Source organism: Peromyscus eremicus, chromosome 16_21, assembly GCF_949786415.1.
Source record: "Peromyscus eremicus chromosome 16_21, PerEre_H2_v1, whole genome shotgun sequence".
Taxonomy (NCBI): domain Eukaryota; kingdom Metazoa; phylum Chordata; class Mammalia; order Rodentia; family Cricetidae; genus Peromyscus; species Peromyscus eremicus.
In genome coordinates, this window is record NC_081432.1 from 22,625,010 (window position 1) to 22,646,484 (window position 21,475).

Below are 21,475 nucleotides of genomic sequence, written 5' to 3' on the forward strand. Positions count from 1 at the left end.
GGCTAGAGGCTTATTCTTAATTATGAATGCCTGGCTTATTTCTAGCCAGCTTTCCTTAACTTTAAATTAACCCATTTACCTTTTGCCTCTGGGCTTTTCCCTTTCTCTATTCCTGTATACCTTTCTTTCTTACTCTGTTGCTGGTTGTGTAGCTGGGTGGCTGGCCCTGATGTCCTCCTCCTTCTCTCGCTCCTAGATCTCTCCTCCCAGATTTCTCCTTCTATTAATTCTTTCTGCCTGCTACTAGCCCGCCCATCCTTTCTCCTGCCTCGATATTGGCTATCCAGTTCTTTATTAGACCATCCGGTGTTTTAGACAGGCACAGTAACACAACTTCACAGAGGTAAACAAATGCAACATAAACAAAAGTAACACCTTAAAATAATATTCCCCAACAGTTTTTTTGTTTTTTAAGCAATGTCACGTGGCCTGGACTGGCAGGAAACTTGCCACATAGCTGAGGCTGGCCTTCAACTCCTGATCCTCCTTCATCAGACACTCAAGTGCTAGGATTAAGGCATGCCCCACCACACACAGCATCACAGTAGGACACTTGGGAGAGTGAAAATTAACCTCCGTAATAATTATAATGCTGAAAAAGGTTTAGAGAAAGACTGCTTTGACTGAATAGGAACATAGGACCATCCTATGCACAAAGCCTTGCCTGCCAGATCTTGGTGAGTTCAAGGCCAGCCTGGTCTACAGAGTGAGTTCCAGCACATCCAGGGCTACACAGAGAAACCCTGTCTCAAATAAATAAATAAATAGATAGATAGATAGATAGATAAACAAACAAACAAAAATACCAAAAACCCAAAGTCTTGCCTGGAGAGGATGGGAAGCATTCAGACACACTTGGATCCTTCCTTAAGACTGGCTTTGAAGGAGGGCTGAGAGTATAACCCAGTGGTAGAGCACTTGCTTAGCATGCGCCAAGGCCTAGATTCCACCCCCATCACAGGTGGAGCGGGAGATATTCTTTTGGAGAATTCAGTGCTTACAATTGCATTCTAATTGGTCTCAATAATAAAAACCTGGAGTCAGATATCAGGGTGAAAGCCGAAAGATCAGAGAACTAAAGGAGCAGCCACTAGAGATACTTCTTACCTCTGCCGAATCATCAGACCGAAAGGGCCCAGCTCCTTTCTTCACCCCACCTTATCACTTCCTCTCTCCGCCCAGCCATATCATTTCCTGTTTCCTCCTCCCAAGTGCTGGGATTAAAGGCATGTGCCTCTCAAGTACTGGGATCAAAGGCATGAGATCCCAAGTGCTGGGATTAAAGGTGTGAGCCACCACTGCCTGGCCTCTAGCAGCTTAGCTCCGCACTCTGATCTCCAGGCAAGCTTTATTTGCTAGAGCACAAACAAAACATCATCACCGCGGTGCCCAGCTAGATGCCTTCGGGCCAAGCTGGGAGCCAAGGCCATTGTAACTTTAAACAGTAGCCACACGAGTAACACTGTCTCGGTTTCTTTTCTTTTTCAATTCATAAACACTTGCTGTTGCAGGGCTGTAGTGTGGCGGCACAAAGACCAGAATATTTGAGATTCCCTTAGCAAGAGGGAAAGACAAACCAACAGCTCCTTACTAGGTGATGTCTTGCCACTTTGGCCCTCTCTGTCTCTCTTTGTTATTGTCTCTTTCTTACTCCCTCTGTGCCCCCCCCAATCTAAAATAGCCAGCTGTAGCCCAGGCTGGCCACAGACTCACTGTGTAGCTGAGGATGGCCCTGAACTTCTCACCCCTATGTCTCTACCTCTTGAGTGCTGGGATTATAGGTGTGTGGGTACCATGATGCCTGGTTTATTCAGTGCTGGGAATTGAACCCAGAGTTCTGCACACGCTAGGTAAGTGCTCTCCCAACTGAGCTCCGTCCCCAGGACAGGCCGTAGGCTTTCTGAAGGGTGAGGCTGATGGTAACGTGTCTCTCCTCTCTCTCTGCTCTTTTTCACACAGCGACTCCTCTCAGTTACAACAGCTTCACAACCAAGTGTTGCTGGAACAGCAGCAGCTGAAAACCGCATCTCCTTCGTCACCCAAGGAGTCTCCCTTCAACTTCAGTGTCCTGAACTCGGCTCCCCCGGCAGTGACCATTTCCAGCAAGCAGGTCAAGGGTCCTGCACCACAGACGTTCAACGTGGCCCGGCCGAAGCATTTCCTCCCCACTGCAAGCACTGCCACGGCCTCTGCGTCCCCACCCAGCCCCCCAGTGTTCACCTTGAGTAATGCCCCTCAAACAATTCAGAGGACAGTCAGCAGAGAAAGCCTGTTACTGTCTCACCCCTCTACGCAAGGCAGATCTCCAGGAGGGCTCTCCATCCAAAATGAGCCAGCTCCTCCAGGGCCAACAGAGCCAGCCGCGCTCCCGTATCCCATCCCCAGTGGACACCAGTTTCAACCTCACTGTGTGTCCCCAACTCCTGTCTCTCCTACCGGCCGGATTCAGAACCCGGTGGCTTTCCTCAGCTCGGTTCTGCCTTCTCTCCCATCCATTCCACCCACCAATGCCATGGGGCTGCCTAAAAGTGCACCGTCCGGGTAAGTGTCTTGAAGGTTTGGAGATGCCAGTTAACAGGGGCACAAGCACGGAATAGCTTGGTTTGAGTCAGGACTCTTAGTGAATGGATTCTGAAAAAAAAAAAAAAAATCCTTTTTTTAAAAAGGTTTATTTATTACGTATATAGTGTTCTACCTACACGCCAGAAGAGGGCGCCAGATCTCATTACAGATGGTTGTGAGCCACCATGTGGTTGCTGGGAATTGAACTCAGGTCCTCTGCAAGAACAGCCAGCCAGTGCTCTTAATCGCTGAGCCATCTCTCCAGCCCTCTGAAAAAGTCTTATCAAATAGATACAAAACGGGTATTGAATGCCTCAAGACAAGGGGCATTCTTTCCTTTCTTTCTTTTCTTTCTTTCTTTCTTTCTTTTTTTTTTTTTTGAGATAGAGTTTCTCTGCGTAGCACTGGCTATCCTGGAACTCACTCTGTAGACCAGGCTAGCCTGGAACGCAGAGATCCACCTGCCTCTGGAGTGCTGGGATTAAAGGTGTGTGCCACCATGCCTGACAATTGAAAGTTTGCAGTTGATTTAGTAGAGCACTTGCCTAGCTTGAATGAAGCCCTAGGTTCCATGTCCGGCATCTTATAAACTGGGTGTGCTTTGCACACCTGTAATTCTAACACTGAGAGGCAAAGGTGAGAGGATCAGAAGTTGAAGTTCACCCTTGACTACATAGCTAGTTCAAGGCTAGCCTGGGCTACATGAATTCTTGTCTCAAAATAATAAAATTACGCAATAAAATAAAATGCCTCTACATACAGTATTTAATCCCCTGAGCGCTGAGGTCAGGTTGTCCTTTCACCCTCTCTGACCTGTGGACCCTTAGACACTGGCTAGTCATTTCATAGGGGTGGGGATTTCTTTTACAGACCGCCCCAGGGTCTGATGAAGAAAACCACGAAGGCTCCTCAAGCAGTGAGTGACGATTACATCCGAGAGACTAAGAACTCGGTGATTCTAGACTTGGGGAAGAAAGTGAATTTCGGTGATGTCAGATCACACCAGCAGGTAAGATTGTTGGACTCAAACGTTGCTTTAAGGATATCACTCTGTTTGATACAGTCTTTGAGTGCTGAGGTCGTCTGCTCTCAGGAGGTTGATCACAGCTTCCGTGGTAGAGCACACACTGAGTCAGCTGGGGAGCTTGTTAATGGAGAAGGTAGGTAGCTCTGAACCACCCCCAATCCAGTAACTCAGTTACTTATTTATAGGTGTTTACCTGTGATAGACTATTGGGTGGTCCTCTGCTACCCATGGGGGACATGTTCCAAGACTCTCAATATATGCCTGCGTTCCACAGGTGGTATCGCTATACAGATATATGAATATACTAAAGCTTAACTTAAAAGGAAGACATGATAAGGGCTGAGACTGTAGTTCAGTGGTAGAATGCAGGGTTAGTCATGATCAAGTTGGGAAACAGACAAGCAGGGTATTGGAGAAGTAGCTGAGAGCTTTAAATCCTGACACACAGGCAGCAGGGAGAGAGGGAGAGGGGGAGAGGGGGAGAGGGGGAGAGGGGGGAGGGGGAGAGGGGGAGAGGGGGAGAGGGAGAGGGAGAGAGAGAGAATATGGGCCTGGCTTGAGCATTTGAAACCCCAAAGCCCACACCCAGTGCCACACCTCCTCCAACAAGGCCACACCTCCTAATCCTTCCCAAACAGTTCCACTAACTGGGGTCCAAGCATTCAAATACATGAGCCTATGGGGCCATTCTCACCCAAAGTACCACATCTCCCTTCAGAGGATTACACTTTAAAAAAAAGAAGTTATAGGTTCAAGTAGCATCTTCTCCTGAAATTTTTACTTTTAGATTTTCCTTTTCTTTTGTGCACAACAGCTGTAATTCTATGGGACCAGAAATCTAGAAAGGACAAGTCATTTATCATTGATTTGAGTTCTCTACTGGCCATATTACACAGAAGGGCGTGTGTGTGTGTGTGTGTGTGTGTGTGTCTGTGTGTGTCTGTGTGTGTCTGTGTCTATGTATGTGTCTGTGTGTGCCTATCTGTGTGTGTGTCTGTGTGTGTGTTTACCACTCTAGTTGGCAGTAAACTTGGGAGAGTGGAGCCTAAAAAACGAGACAGACTAAAGTCTCATGCAATAGTCAACTTTATTTAGAGCATCAGATATTTTTTGTGTGTGTAGGTGTGTGATTTTTTTTTTTTTTTTTTTTTTTTTAGACAGGGTTTCTCTGTGTAGCCCTGGCTGTCCTGAAACTCACTCTGTAGACCAGGCTGGTCTCGAATTCACAGAAATCCACCTGCCTCTGCCTCCCAAATCCTGAGATTAGAGGCATATGCCACTACTGCCCAGCAGAGCATAAGACAATTTATACTCAGGGTTAGGAAGAATCACATGAGTAAAGTGTATAATCACAAGGACAAGCTGCACATGGCAAAAACATGTTTTATCCACAGAGACCTATAAACAAATAACAATAACCAACTGTAATAATAATCTAAAATAAGCTTACTGCTATCTGATATACCTGGGAGGGGCACGAAAACACATTCCAAGAACAATTCCGTGTTTTTGAAGAAACTAAGATCACAAGACTCTTATTTTCTCACAAGCACTCAGAATTCTCTTAGCACAACTCCACTCTTAAATTGTATTCAGATGTGTGTGTGTGTGTACACGTGTGAGTGCTCTCCTTGGATTAAAGATATCACTGAAGGCAGCTGATAAAGAAACTTCCCTTTTTATTCTCAAAGTAGATAAGGCAGCAGAAAGTGAGAAGTGGCCTAAGTCCAGTGAGAAGGGGACTTGGAAATGTGCATCCCCCAGCGGCAGATCTGTAGTGGCATTTTCAGGAGTGACAGTACAGAAAGACCTTGTGGGTTCAATGTAAACACACTGCTTGCATTTGCACAGTGCATTAGGAATTCTGACATAGGTTGGAACTTTACAGTTGGATCTGTGTGTGGCAGAGACAGTCGACCTTGATTTCAAGCAAAGTGCTGCCCAAACTGCCCGGCAGCCCAGGGATTTAGTAACGGGCTGTGCAGCATTCTCTGCCAGTGTCCTTGTTCCTAAAGCTCAACCTGCCAAATGTTTAATCTGTCACGGAAGCAACTCAGCCTTTATGTTCTTATTTTAGTTCGTCTTCAGTTCATACATTGTATTTACATGATTGGAACATTGATCAGGTATATCGGTGTATTTTATATTTTTAATTTTATGAACTTTGCTGTAAAAAGCTTGCAGATAAACCAATCACACACCACAGTGAACCAGACCCAAACTACACATGTCAGTGAAGTTCTCTACAGTTTGAACAGACTTTCTGAAGCAGGATTTGACACTTTCGCTATCAGATATATTTTTATGTATTTATCCTCCACAAGTTTAACGGCCAGAGTTTATCCCCAGAACCCATGGCAAGGGAGAAGCAGAGGTGTGCTGGTTGGTTTTCTTCAACGTGGCACAAACCCAGACATATCTGGGAGGAGGGAATCTATCTTTTTATTGTTGTTGTTGTTTTTGTTTTTTGGTGGTTTTGTTTTGTTTTTGTTTTTGTTTTTTTTTGAGACAGGGTTTCTCTGTGTAGCCCTGACTGTCTGGAACTCACTCTGTAGACCAGGCTTGCCTCGAACTCACAGAGCTCCACCTGCCTCTGCCTCTGCCTCCTGAGTACTGGGATCAAAGGCATACACCACCACCACCCAGCTGCCTCCCATCAGATTGGGCTGCAGGCAAGTCTGCGTGGTATTGTCTTGATTGATGTGAGAGGGCCCAGCCCACTGTGGGCAATGCCACCCTGGGCAGGTGGTCCTGGTTTGTATAAGAAAATAAACTGAGCAACCTTACAAGGAGCAAGCCAGTAAGTAGTATTACTCTGTGGCCTCTGCTTCAGTTCCTGCCTTCGGGTTCCTGCCTTGAGTTCCTGCCCTGACTTCCCTGGATAATGGAAGCTGTAAGATGAAATAAACCCTATCCTCCCAGAGTGGCTTTTGGTCATAGTCTTCACCATAGTAGTAAAGCCCCAACTAAGGGGCCAGAGAGATGGCTCAGTGGTAAAGAGTACTGTATGTCTTTTCAGAAGACCTGGGTTCAATGTCAAGCACCCACATGACGGCTCAAGGTGTGTACATGTTGCACAGACATATGTGTAAGCAAAACATCCAGACACATAAAGTAAAAATAAATATATTTTTTAAAAAAGAAACCCTAACTAAGACAAGAACCAACTCCAGACAGCTGTCTGAGACATTGGCATGGTGTCCTGGCATGCATGCACGGCCCCCCCTACATACTACTGCTAATAAAGTTTTTCTACATAGACATTGCAACACACCCTTCCATTTGGCAGGAATATAAAATTTCAAGCTTTGAGCAGAGGCTGATGAATGAGATAGAGTTCCGCCTGGAGCGTACCCCTGTGGACGAATCAGATGATGAGATCCAGCATGATGAAATCCCCACGGGCAAGTGCATCGCACCCATCTTTGACAAAAGACTCAAGCACTTCCGGGTGACAGAAGGCTCTCCAGTCACCTTCACCTGCAAAATTGTCGGGATACCTGTTCCAAAGGTAGGGAAGATGGCCTCCCAGTTGATCAACAGCATGGAATTGTACACAAGGCCTTCAGGAAAGTCTCATGGGGCTGGGATGTAGTTCAGTGGCAGAGTTCTTGCCTCTCATGGCTCTTATATGTGTCTTCTGCACCGGGGGGGGGGGGGGGGGATCTCAGGGGGCTAGAGAGATGGCTTCTCAGTCAAGGGCAGCACTTGCAGCTTTTACAGGATGGGAGTTCAGTGCCTGGCACCCACTTTGGGTGGCTCACAAGCACCTGTAACTCCAGCTCCAGGGCATCAGATGCCCTCTTCTGGCCTCCTCCTGCACCCTCCGTCCACCAGACACACATCAGGCTTGGAATGCAGCATGCATGAAACCCTGGGTTTAATCCCCAAAACCATATTTTAAAAAACAAAAAACAAAACAGAAACTTGGCTGGGTGGTAGTGGCGGTACACAACTTTAATCCCAGCACTTGGGAGACAGAGGCAAGCAGATCTCTGTGTTTAAGGCCAGCCTTTATTACAAAGCAAGTTCTAGAACAGCCCGGACTACACAGAGAAACCTTGTCTGGAAAACAAAACAAAAAACCAAACCAACAAACAAAAGCAAAAAACAACAAAACCTGGACATGGTGATGCATGCTTGTGATGCCTGTAATCTCAACACTTGGGAGACTCAGAAATTCAAGACCACACTTGGCTACATAGTGTGTTTGAGGCCAGCCTAGGCTACATGATAGCCTGTCTCAGAAAAACAAAACAAACCAAACAAAAAACAACTTATCGTACTAGAGTGAAACATCTACGGAAAGAAAGTGAAAAACAATACTCAAAAATTAGCAGAGCCCAGGAACAGGATCATTAGGGCAAAAGGAAACTTGTTTGGTTTTTGGACAGGTTCTCATTATGTAGTCCTGACTGGCCTGGGACTCACTCTATAGACCAGGCTGGCCTCAAAGTCACAGAGATCCACTTGCATCTGTCTCTGGAGTGCTGGGATTTAAAGATGTGCACCACCACATCAAACCTTGTTAGAATTTTTTTAAAAAGTTTAGAAGAGCCAGGCAGTGGTGGTGTAGGCCTTTAACCCAGCACTCAGGAGGCAGAGCCAGGCGGATCTCTGTGAGTTCGAGGCCAGCCTGGTTTACAGAGTGAGTTCCAGGACAGGCTCCAAAGCTACACAGAAACTCTGTCTCGAAAAACAAAACAAAACAAAACAAAAGTTTAGGAGAAATTTCCTAGTCATGCTGTCTTATTTTGGATTATTGGCTCTCTTGGCCATCAAACTCATCCAGTTAATATTTTTCATTGTGTTTAGTTTCCACTGGACACCCACAGGGTGCCTTTCGCTGCACAGAGAGAGCTATATTGGTGTCCTTACCGTTAGGTTAGTAAATGCCAAGAATGTTCCCGTGCTTGTCACTGGCTGCTGACCAAGCCTCTGAGTCACCACATTCCTTGGCAGTCAGGGAAGGATTTGCACCCGGTGTGGCTGTGGCAGGGGATCTGCTTTCACAAACATGAGTGGGATGGTGCCCCACATGGTTAGGTAACCCAGGAAGAGGTGAAGAGGATACCTCCAACCAGCGCTTTATCCCTTCTGCCTTGAAGAGCTCACCCTCACATGTGCAGAGCTCACCACCGAAATACTTGCACAGCAAATCTGTATATTTCAATCTTAGAGTTTGGTTTTGGGCCATGGGGGTAAATTTAGCAAGTTGATCCAGCCTTATTCTTCTTGGTCCAATAAACCGTGCTAGCCTTTCAAGCACGGTAAGCCGTCCCAGGTGCTCAGACCTACATCTGCTCTGCGACTGACATAGAGCATTGGGGGATGATCCAGTTTTCTTGTGTTCATTGTTTTGCCTGTGAAGACGTATTTAGTCCTCAGAGCATCCTTAAGCTAATTAGGAAGTGCCATAAAGATGGTCAAAAGCTTTACCACAATGCTAAACAGTATCATATTTTTTTTACTTAAGTATTGTATAGGTGCAGGTGGAAGCACACAGTATACTGTCGTTTTGAATATGTTTTATGATTTTTCTAAGTGTTTGCAAAAGACACTCGTCGTAACAGGGATGGTGTTTGACCTTTGTCTCACCTTTCTGGAGATCCGGAACAGTATGTCCTCACCAAGAGTTCCTTGAATACTTTTCGCTCCAGGTTTATTGGTTCAAAGATGGGAAGCAGATTTCTAAGAGAGATGAGCACTGTAAAATGAGGCGGGAAGGGGACGGGACCTGCTCTCTGCACATTGAATCCACCAACGGCGATGATGACGGCAACTACACCATCATGGCGGCCAACCCCCAGGTTGGTTGCAAGGCTCTTGGATATCAGCAGGAGCGACTGATGTCACTGTGAACGAGACCTTGACAAGTGCCGAGGAGAGGGAACGAGAAGTGTTGTGATTGTGCCTAACTAGAACACAGGGTCGAATTGAGACTAGCCTGCTACTGGCTGCCCTTGTCAGAGGGCACTGTCAGAACTATATCCGGGGGGACGTAGTTCGGTTTTTAGTGTGCTTGTCTAGCATGCATGAGGCCCTGGGTTTGATCCTCAACACCACATAAAAACAAGCAAGCATAATTGGGGGGTGGGGGGAGCTCAGGAAGCAAAGGCCAAGGAGGATCGGTTCAAGGGCACAGTACATTGAATTTGAAGACAGAAAACAAATCAAAATGAAAAAGGGGCTGGAGAGATGGCTCAGTAGTTAAGAGCATTTGCTGCTCTTCCAGAGGACCCGTGTTCAGTTCCCAGCACCCACATCAGACGGCCCACAACCATCTGTAACTCCAGCTCCATGGACTCCAGTGCCCTCTTCTGGCCTTTGAAGATACCTACACCCCTGGCAAGCACAGATACATATACATTTATACAAATTAAATAAATAAACGAGGGCCTGAGAGGTTGATCCGTGGTTAAGAGCACTCGATGTTCTTGCAGAGGAGCAGGGCTCAATTCCCAGCACCCACATGGCAGCTCACAACCGTCCAACCAGGAGTTCTGGCTGCCTCTTCTGACTTCCAGTAATCAGACACATACATGGTGCACAGATACATATTCCAGCGAACTACTCATGCACATAAACAAATCTTTAAAAAAATTACAATAAGTAAACATAGAGAACAAATTACTTCAAAAAGGCTTTAAATATCTCTCAAACTTAGATCAAATTTTTCTTTTACTTTTTGTCTTTGTGGATAAAAGTTGGAGAACTGTAATCTTGCACTTTTCTTTTCTGAATGAGGCCAGCTTTCAAAGTTCCCCTGAAATATAGGACAGAATGTTTTCAATTACCATTCAGATGGAAAATATAAAGCCATAATTTCTGTTTTCATGCTAAAGTGTCAGTTTTGGTGGGTCTCTGTTGAGGAAAGCAGAAGAATACTTGACCATGCTCTTTGAATTATTGCTGCACATGATGTCAAATTCGGGGAGAAATGGTCATTTTTAAAATATGTGTGTCTTGTCACTTCTGGGGTTAAAGTGGAAATATCAAAACACTCCTAAGAACTCTCCCCTTGAAATAGTAACAGTAGCTTAAGAAGTCATTTTTGGCTGGGTGGTGGTGGTGCACGCCTTTAATTCTAGCACTTGGGAAGCAGAGACAGGTGGATCTCTGTGAGTTCAAGGCCAACCCCAAAGCTACACAGAAAAACCCTGTCTCAAAAAACCAAAAAAAAAAAAAAAAAAAAAAAAAAAAAAGAAAAGAAAAAAAAGAAAGAAACAAATCCTTTTGGGCCTGGAAAGATGGGTCAGTGGGTAAAGGCATTTGTCACATGAGCCCAGTGACCTGAGTTTGAACCCCAGAGCCCATGTAAAAGCTGTAGGAGAGAAGTGACTCCACGAAGTTGGCCTCTGACCTTCACCAAGAATGTTGCATGGCATGTGCACGCACACACACACACACACACACACACACACACACACACACACACCCCTGATAATAATAAACAATAGAAGTCATGTATCTATATATTTTAAGGATTGTGTGTGAGTGATGCATATGCCCTCAGGGACCAGAAGAGGGTGTCAGGTCCCCTAGAACTGGAGTTCCAGGTGATCATGTGGGTGCTGGGAACAGCTCTGGTCATCTGAAAGAACAGTAAGCTCTCAACGTCTGAGCCATCTCTCCAGCCCCAGAAACCAGATTTTTTTTTTCTTTATTATGCATGTAGTGTTCTGCCTGCAGGCCAGAAGAGGGCATCAGATCTCATTACAGATGGTGTTAGCTACCATGTAGTTGCTGGGAATTGAACTCAGGACCTCGGCAAGAGCATCCAGTGCTCTTAACCTCTGAGCCATCTCTCCAACATCTGGAAGCCAGATTTTTGAAGCACTCATTGTACCAGTGTGGGATCAGAGCTCCTGTGAATGCTGGGTGGGTGTAGTGGCCCACCTGGAATTCAAGCCTAGAAAGGCAGAGATAGGGGACCCCCCAGTGCAAGCTACTAGCCACACTGGTCATATCTGCAAGCTCTGGGATCAACTGAGAGATCCTACCTCAGTGGCCAAGGTGGAGGGCCGTCTAGGAAGATTCCCAGCATCAAGGCCTCAGCACACACAGGTAAATGCACCTCAACACACACACACACACACACACACACACACACACACCACACCACATACATATCACACATATACACACACACACCATACACACACACACACCCCACCACACCACATACATATCACACCTACACATACACACACACACACACCACCACCACACCACATACATATCACACATATACACACACACACACCATACACACACACACACACCACATACATATCACACCTACACATACACACACACACACACACACCACCACCACACCACATACATATCACACATATACACACACACACACCATACACACACACACACACACCACATACATATCACACATACATATACACACACCATACACACACACACACACACACACACACACACACACACACACTAAAAGTTGCATTGTTTTTATCTGGGTGGTGTTATCATGTGCCTTTAATCCCAGCACTCAGGAAGTAGAGGCAGGCAGATCTCTGAGTTCAAGGCTAGCCTGGTCTACAAAGTGAGTTCCAGGACAGCCATGGTTACACAGAGAAACCCTGTCTCAAAAACAAAACAAAACAAAAAGAATATTATTTTCATTGCTCTTGAGCAAAGAAAATCTCTTCATTGTTAGAAAAAAAATGTATAATGCTTTGGTGAAGAAATCATTTATATAAATTGGGAAAAAAAATGTGTATTTCTCCTTATTTAAATCTTGTTTGTTTTCTGCTTCTCAGGGGAGAATCAGCTGTTCTGGCCACTTGATGGTACAGAGTTTGCCCATTCGAAATAGACTCAGCCCTGCGGGTCAGTCTCACAGGTAAAGCGGGAGATCCCCCTTTTCTGGACTCCTCCCAGACCTCCACTCACCACAGTGAATCACTGCTGAAGTATACCGCACACACCACAGCGTCACCACCAGGGGGCTCTTTGGAATACAGCCATCCAGCCTGGCCCAGAGCATCCAAGTCAGAATCCCCAGGAAATGCACGGGCATGCTTACATTTGAGACGCTCCAGGCTTTGGCACTTTCCCTCTTTTTTTTTTTTTTTTCCCCGTAAGACAGGCTCCCATGTAGCCCAGACTGACCTCAAATATAGCAGAGGATGACTTAAAATTGATACTTCTGCCTTCACCTTCTAAGTGTTGGGATTATAGGTGTGCACCACCACACCCAGTACTTGTGACGCTGGGGAAGGAACCCAGAGCTTCATGCATGCTAAGCAGGCACTAGCCCATTTGAACTACATTCCCAGACCCTTTGGTACAATTGTAACGGTTTAAAACATTGTAACCATTAGTAACACTCACGCACATAATGCGCCATGAGACCCTTGGAAACTACCAGCTTTTCTATCACCAGGCAGAAACTTGGGGGGCTGAATATTTCCTGACACCTGGTTTTCTTCTCAGATTTTATGAGCTACTAACGAGAAAGAGCCTGGCTTTCTTTCCCCTTGAGTCTTAGGGTGCCACAAAGTCTCAGCAGATAGTTGCTGAGACTGATGAATTAAATGACTTACCAAAGGAGCGAAAATAGAGACTCATGGTTCACACACAATGCTTCACTACTTCTCTGCCCCCTCCTTTATCTTGTTTTGTTTTCAAGAACAGCTGTTACTGTTGGTCACTGTGACTGAGTTCAAGTTCATGGTCATCTTTAATTATCAGCCATAATTTATTGCCAGGCTGCATTTTATTGTGGTCATAGCCATCCTGTTCTGGGAGATAGACAGGCCCTCTCTTTGGGCTCTCAGATGGATTACTGATTTATTTGTTTACTGTGATGACTTTTCAGCAAGTGCCAGAGCCCACAGCGTAGGGAGCTAAGCCGATTAATGCTGAATGACTTCAGAGAGAAAGGAACTAAAGCCTGTTTACGTTATTTCCATTATTTTTAATTGTGTGTATGGCGGGGTATGTGGGTTATGTGCACGTGAGTGCAGGGACATTGGATGCTCGGAAGCCGAAGTCACAGGTGGTTGTGAGCCATCCAGCATAGGTGCTGGGAATGAACTTGGGTCCTCTAGAGGCACCAGCCCTGAGCCTATTTCCTTAATTTCAGAGTTCAGAGATGATACTACAGTGTATAGGATACTTGCCACAAGGAGTTTTGGTTTTATTAGGTTTTGGTTTTGTTTGGCTTGTGTGGGGGGGAGGAGGGGGTGGGTGTGTGTGGGTGTGTGTGGGTGTGTGTGTGTATTTATATCAGTTCTAAGCTGTGTTGATTGATTGACTGATGATTGATTGACTGTCCAGCACATCCTTTCTATTCTAGGCTGTGGCTCATTTGGTGCTTACCTAGCATGCACCACGTCCTGGGTTCCATCCCCAGCACCACATAAACTGGGCCTAACAATGCATACCTGTAATGTAGCACTCAGGAGGTAGAGACAGGAGGGCTAGTTCAAGGTCAGCCTGGATTACTTATTGAGCTCAAGGCCAGCCGGAGCTACAGGAAACTCTGTCTCATTATGGCCATTTCTAAATGCATGTGGTTATTGTTACACGTTTGTAAATGCTTCTTGTAGGGGAAGATCCAGAATGCAGGAAAGAGACAAAGAACCTCTACAGGAACGCTTTTTCCGACCACATTTCCTGCAGGCCCCAGGGGACATGGTGGCTCATGAGGGCCGCCTCTGTCGGCTGGACTGTAAGGTATTTCCCAACACCTGTCCTTAGCTCCAGGCCTGTCCAGAGTTTTTGTCTAGTTATTTGTTTACACTCATTTTTGTTTGTATTAGTTTTGTGGGGGTTTTCTCCCAGATGAAAAGGTCCTAGGGAAGGGAGGGAAATTGTCCCCTCCATAGGCTCTTTTAGAGCATTTGATCTTTTTAATTCCACACACAAATATGTCACTAAAATCTTAAATCACCGTATCTTAATAAAAAATTGTGTAAGCATATACATTTTAAAGAAAAAAACAGTTTTGTGTGAGCACCATATAAGTCAATTTTTCATCGTGAGATGATAACCAGAGAGGAATAAATTGTGAACTTTTCCATATGGTCCCTGGAATCCTCTAGTACTGTGAATCCGGAAGTTTGAATTTTTTTTTTTTTTTTTTTTTTTTTTTTTATCTTTGGTCGTAGGGAGGGGAGAAACTTTGAAAAATCATAGGTGTGAGAAGACAGACCCAAAGCACTTGGAGCGAACAGAGGTCATCTTCTCACACTAAGCCGCCTCGGTCACCTTTTGTGACTCTGCATTCTAAGTTCCCAACCTGAAATGAGGCTCCATGTGGGCAGGGTAGCGCCCTCTCCGTACAACAAGACACTGACGTCACCACTCAACCCCAGGCAACCATGAAGGGTGCTGTGGGAAAAGTAGGTGCAAGTCAGTGAAGGCTGGAGGTTAAGCATGTGCAGAGAACCCCGTTCTGTGCACGGCTCTCATCCCCCCAGTTGCTGTCTAAATAACACTCAGGTTGTACGCTCTCCTGCCTCTAAACTTCAAAAACTACCAGTGTCTGGCTCCCATCTCCAGAAATTCTGGTTTAATATTGTAATTAGGCATCAAGATTTTTTTTCCGAGAGTCTGGCGTCAGGATTCTTTTTTAGATAATCCGTGAATAAAACTTGAGAACTTTGATTTAATATCTGACTTTTCTCTAACTCCGGTGTCTAAGCTGACGTCAGCTCTCCTACTGATGCCACAGGCCTGTTTTATCTACTGTCATTGTTCTGCTCTGGGACATAATCACATGGATTAATCGTGGCTAAAATGGGGCCAGGATTCCACACAGTTCAAACTCACAGCACCATTTACTCAGATTCCCTCCTCCAAGGCCGCTGCAGAGTCCCCAGCCCTCTGTGTTTTTCTTTACTATGTAATTGGTGCCAATAAGGATAAAGAATTCACTCACCAAATCAACCTGCGTCAGCTGTTCTCTTGGTTGTTAGGTGAGTGGCTTGCCGCCCCCGGAGCTGACGTGGCTGCTCAATGGGCAACCTGTGCTACCAGACGCCTCCCACAAGATGCTGGTCCGAGAGACGGGAGTCCACTCTCTGCTCATCGACCCGCTCACCCAACGAGACGCAGGGACCTATACATGCGTGGCAACCAACAAAACCGGGCAGAATTCCTTTAGTTTGGAGCTCACTGTAGTAGGTAAGGTTCGCTGTGGGCCTGACTCCTAGGCAGAACTCCCTTGGAACTGATTGTCCAAACACTCAGATTCTCTGACAGAATTCCAGACTCCCTCGTCCCACCGATCTGTTTCCCCTTCACTGTAGTAGACCCTATTTTCTACACTGTTTTCTGAGATACATCGTAATCTAGAAATGCAATTCGGTTGCTTCTTCATTTTAATCATACGACCAACGGGAGCAATTTCAATAATTGACTAAGCAATCAACGAGTTATTTAATTAGCTGTCACTGAATTCCAGTCCTTTGCCCTTCAGATTCCTGGAACACACTAGGCTCTATTGTCCCCTGAGTTACAAACCTTTGCATTATACCAGTGGTCCTGCGAACTGGAATATTCTTTACCCAGCACTCCTCTATTCCGTAAAGCCTAGCTTCAGGACCAAGGATTTATCAGCTCAGTTGAGAGAGTGCCCGAGAGCACACAGAGCCTGCTTAGACCAGGTGTGGTGGCATACACCTGACACCCAGCACTAGGGAGGTGGGCTAGGCGGTCATCCTACAGGGTGAAGCGGAAACCAGCCTGGCTACCTGAAGCCTCCTCTCAAAAATAAAAATAGGAATGAATAAAACGTAAAGGCCGACATCTAGTGTCACCACCTGGGCACAGTGGGTTCTCTAGGCAGCCCCTTGCCACCTCCTCTGGGTTTCCATGGCACAAGAACGGTCAATATTCACAGAGGACCCACGGACAACAATGTTGATTGTGTGCTGTGCTGCCTCCCTGCAGACCCTGAGCTTCTGAGGCCAGAGGCTCTGCTCTGCTGTGTTGTGTTTTTACTTATGCAGAAGGGGGTGGGCGCACCATAGCCTGCATGTGGTGGTCAGAGTACAGCTTGCAGAAGTAGGCTGGCTCTTTCCGGCATGCAGGCCTGGGGGGGGTTAAACTCAAGTCTTCGGGCTTAATGGCAAGTACCCTTACCCATGGAGCCGTTTCCCAGGACCCTGCTTGTTGTGTTTCTCAGATGTGTGCCTCAGTGGAAGGTGCTCATCAAATGTTGAATCGCAAAACCAGTGAGCCTTCACCTGATAAGACGATGTGAATAGAACCCAGCAACGCCTACAGAAAAGGGCGGGAAGACATCATCAGCTGCAGGGCCGTGGGCCACTGGGAATCCGAGTGCTAGGCTTCCTCCCACCAGGGAAGGGAAACCATTAAGTAAACCAACCCAAAGTAGGCAGTCCCAGCACTCGGGAGGCAGAGGCAGGCAGATCTCTGAGTTCGAGGCCAGCCTGGTCTACAGAGTGAGTTCCAGGACAGCCAGGGCTACACAGAGAAACCTTGACTTAGGAAAAGAAAGAAAGAAAAGAAGGAAGAAAACCAACCGAGTCAGCACTGCTGTTCCCCTTCTCAGCCAGTGGCTGCTCTCCTGTAAACGCTTTCCCTTCGCTCTTAATTTAGTCTCACCGACAGACTAGGAAGCCCTCGTTCTGCTGTGGGTTTCTCCCTTTTTTCCATGTTTCTAAAACAGTGACTTTGATAGGACGAGGCTATGTTCTTGGGATGCATGATTTCATAAAGGTTTTTATTCCAAATACATTTATGGGAGGGAACACGCAAAAATAGAAAAATGACAATGTGACCAGATGGAAAACGTCCTTGGTTGGGAGCTGGAGAGGTGGCTCAGTGGTTAGAACACGTGTTGCTCATGCCGAGGACCTGGGTTTGGCTCCTAGCACCCACATGGCAGCTTCCGATAGCCTATCGCTCCTCTTCCAGGGGTTGTGAAGTCCTGCCTAGCCTGCAAGGGTTCCTGAATGCACATGGTGCATATAAACTCACCCAGACTCACATTCATATACATAAGAAGTAAACAAAGAATTTTAAGTTGGGGGAAAATTTACTTCTTATGAAATAAAGTCCTCAAAAAGATAAAAATCAGTTTCAGTACGTGGATTATGTTCTCAAGAGTCATTATTTGGCTATGGAGATGGCTTAGTGGGTAAAGGCGCCTGCTGCCAAGTGTTCTAACCTGAGTTCAATCCCTGGGACCCACATGATGCAAGAGGAGAAGTAGCTCCTGACCGAAGCTGTCTTCAGACTCTGATGGCAGTTGGAGGCTTGCAAACACTCACACATACACTCACACACACACATAGACACACAAACCCATGAACAGGAACACGTGCACAGGCACCCAAAAACATACACACAAATATACACCCGTGCACACAAAAGCAGACACACACACACACACACACACACACACACACACACACACACACTTGCAAATGAATTAATTAGATGTAATTTTGAAAAACTTTTTTTTGGTTGTTTTTTGTTTTTTATTTTTTGAGACAGTGTTTCTCTGTGTAGCCCTGAGTGTCCTAAAACTAGCTCTGTAGACCATACTGGCCTCAAACTCACAGAGATCCGCCTGCTTCTGCCTCCTGAGTGCTAGGATTAAAAATCATTGAGTTTGTTTTGTTTTGTTTTAAGTCACTATTTCTGGATGAGTATGGTGGCGCATGCCTTTCTTCCCAGCATCTGGAAGGCAGAGGCAAAGTTCAAAACCAGCCTGGTCTACAAAGCAAGTTCCAGGACAGCCGATACAGTGGGACCCTGTCTCAAAAACTATAATAAAGAACGCGATGAGTCTGAGGCAGAAACCTCAAGGCACTTGCTACTGCTATTCAAATAGAAAACTGATTTCTCTTGTGTAGCCAAAGAGGTGAAGAAAGCCCCCATGATCCTGGAGAAACTCCAAAACAGCGGCGTTCCCGAGGGTCACCCGGTGAGACTGGAGTGCCGCGTCATAGGCATGCCCCCGCCCGTGTTCTACTGGAAGAAGGACAACGAAACCATCCCTTTCACTAGAGAGAGGATCAGGTACAAGGGCGGGCGCCGCCTCCATGGAGACCTCCACCTCCGTGGAGACATCCACGCTCCGAGAGGCCTGGGGGGCCATCCGAATAACCCTGCAGCCTTCTACAGTTGGTTTCTTTCATTTCGTACCGTGCTCCCGAGTATCAGTCAGTTGCACATGTTCCAAGCCTGCCTGGGCTACAGAGTGCGTTCCAAGTCAGCCTAGATCAGAGTGAGACTCGGTCTCAAAGCGGGGTGGGGGATGGGGAGGCAGTGGTATTCTTCCCTTGGGGCCCCTCCCACACTCAGAAGTCTGTTTTTTTTTTTTTTTTCCCCCTTCTCACTTTGCCTTAATAAAAGTACGTTTACCAGAGAGAAAGTGTAATACTGACTACGAGTGTCCAAGGTGTGGTAACATACCCACACTCCCCCTACGAAGGGAAAATACGGAGGTAGGATCAGGAGTCCGAAGTTATCAATTTGGCTACATAGCAAGTTTGAAGCTATTCTGGGCTCTATGAGACACCGCCTCCAGAATGAAAAGAAGTTTTTAAAAATATACGGGGTGAGGGCAGGGGCTGGAAAGATGGCTCAGCAGTTAAGAGGACCCGAGTTCAATTCCCAGCATCCACATTGGGTGAATCACAGCTGCCTATAACTCTAGTTCTAAGGGGCCCAACACCCACTTAAGGCCTCCACAAGCTCCTGCGTGTACATGGAGAACATAAACATACAGAAGCATACACACACTCACATGCATGGAAATAATACATCTTAAAAACTATACGAGGAACATGTAAGATCTGGCATATTTTTGTCATATTCCCAATCGTATTAGGACCTGGAAAAGTTGTATTTTTTTTTTTTTAATAAGCACAAAGCTGTGTTAGGGGCTGGGTAGGATGGCGTATTCCAGCATTTGGGAGGTAGAGGCTGGAGGATCAGGAGTTCAAGTTCTTCGATACCTGGTGAGCTCAAGGTCACTCTGGGCTCCATGAGACCGTCTCAAAAAGGCGTGGTAGTAGAGAGACAGCTCAACAGTTGAGGACTCACAGCCCTCTGAAACTCTAGTTCCAGAGGATCTGATGCCTCTTCTGGCTATCAGTGTATATGCGGTGTGCATACATACATATATACATACATATACATACTCTAATAAATCTTTAGGAGGGGGAGGAGTAGAGGGCTGGATTCAGTAGCAAGAAGAGGCAGGAGGATCTCTGAGTTGAGGTTAGCTTGATCTATCTAGCAAGTTCCAGACCCAGCCAGGAGGCTCTGTCTCAAAGAGAGGGAGGGGGCTGAGGGAGCAAGGGAGAAGAAGAAAGTGAGGGGGCAAGGTGAAGGCTTTTCCAGGCTTTGGTTAAGAAGCTAATGTCCCCCGTTCCCTCCTCTGAGAGTATCTCCAGGCCTAAGGTTGACCAAGATGTTTCTGCCGCCGCGGAGTTAAAGGTGAATGTGCTCTTTCTCTTCTCCAGCATGCACCAGGACACCACAGGCTATGTCTGCCTCCTCATTCAGCCAGCCAAGAAATCTGATGCCGGGTGGTATACCCTGTCAGCCAAGAACGAAGCTGGCATTGTGTCCTGCACAGCTAGGTTGGATATATATGGTAAGTATGACGTCAGTCAAGGAACATCTGTGCATGGACAACAGCTTAAAAATGATTTTTAAAGATGATTGTACAATGTTCCATGCGTAAATTAGATAGATTACATTATCTGTCATGCTTGGAAGACGGCTTCTCCCTGCCATTTGCTTTTGTTATTGGTTTGTTTTGTTTTGTTTTGTTTTTGAGAATCAAGTGGTCAGACTTGGCATTAAATGCCTTTACCAGCTCCGCCATCTTGCTACTCTTTCTTTTTTTCTAGGAATTCCAGCAGAAACTCCATTTACAAGAAAGGGACATATAACCGGAGCGGTGGTGGTGCATGTCTTTAATCCCAGCACTTGGGAGGTAGAGGCAGGTGGATCTCTGAGTTTGAGGCCAGCCTGGGCTACAAAAGTAAATTCCAGGACAGCCAGGACTACACAGAGAAGCCCCGTCTTGAAAAACCAAAAACAAAGGAAAAAAAAAAAAAAAGAAAGAAAAAAGAAAAGGACATGTATTAAATTCCATGTTCAACCTTAGTGGCTCACAAATTTACCTTATCACATTACAATTCTGAAGCCATCTCCAGAGCCCTTCTATAATCTCACTTATCAAGAAGAGGGAGAAGCCGGGCGGTGGTGGCACACGCCTTTAATCCCAGCACTGGGAGGCAGAGCCAGGTGGATCTCTGTGAGTTTGAGGCCAGCCTGGACTACCAAGTGAGTTCCAGGAAAGGCACAAAGCTACACAGAGAAACCCTGTCTCGAAAAACCAAAAAAAAAAAAAAAAAAAAAAAAGAAGAGGGAAAAGATAGGGTTAGAGAGTCTTTTTTTTTTTTTGGAGATTATTTTTATTTATGTGTCTCTGTGTATGCCAAGTAAATGCACAGGCCTGTGGAGGCCAGAAGAGGGAGTCCAATCCCTGGATCTGAAAATTAAAGACTTCCAGCTGGGAAGGTGAAAACGAAATAAGTAGTTATTAATTTTATTAATTATGCTGGATTTTTTTGTTGTTGTTGTTTGTTCTGAGACAAGGTCTCACCTATACAACCCTAGCTGGCCTGCAACTCTATATAGACCAGGCTGACCTTGACCTCACATAGATCCACCTGCCTCTGCCTTCCGAGTGCTGGGATAAAAGGTGTGCTCTACCATGCCTGGCCTTTTGCTGACCATTTTGCTTCCCAGCTGGTGAGAGGTTTCGTTCCTGGATAAGGGGCTCCTTTCTCTTCTAATGCCTCCATAATTCTCCCTGTCTCTCTGTATGACCTCCATTTTAGACAG

At 46.0% G+C, this 21,475-nt stretch overlaps 1 protein-coding gene across 1 annotated transcript in view; it reads left to right on the plus strand.

The window, feature by feature from the left end:
* Mypn (myopalladin) overlaps positions 1 to 21,475 on the plus strand; it is a 74,427-nt gene that overhangs the window by 50,469 nt on the left and 2,483 nt on the right. Inside the window, exons 10-18 of the mRNA XM_059282250.1 lie at positions 1,960 to 2,541; positions 3,433 to 3,571; positions 6,879 to 7,100; positions 9,250 to 9,399; positions 12,388 to 12,470; positions 14,182 to 14,308; positions 15,553 to 15,760; positions 18,463 to 18,628; positions 20,080 to 20,213. Of these exons, the coding sequence (XP_059138233.1) occupies positions 1,960 to 2,541; positions 3,433 to 3,571; positions 6,879 to 7,100; positions 9,250 to 9,399; positions 12,388 to 12,470; positions 14,182 to 14,308; positions 15,553 to 15,760; positions 18,463 to 18,628; positions 20,080 to 20,213 (1,811 nt within the window). The remainder of the gene's footprint in view (positions 1 to 1,959; positions 2,542 to 3,432; positions 3,572 to 6,878; positions 7,101 to 9,249; positions 9,400 to 12,387; positions 12,471 to 14,181; positions 14,309 to 15,552; positions 15,761 to 18,462; positions 18,629 to 20,079; positions 20,214 to 21,475) is intronic.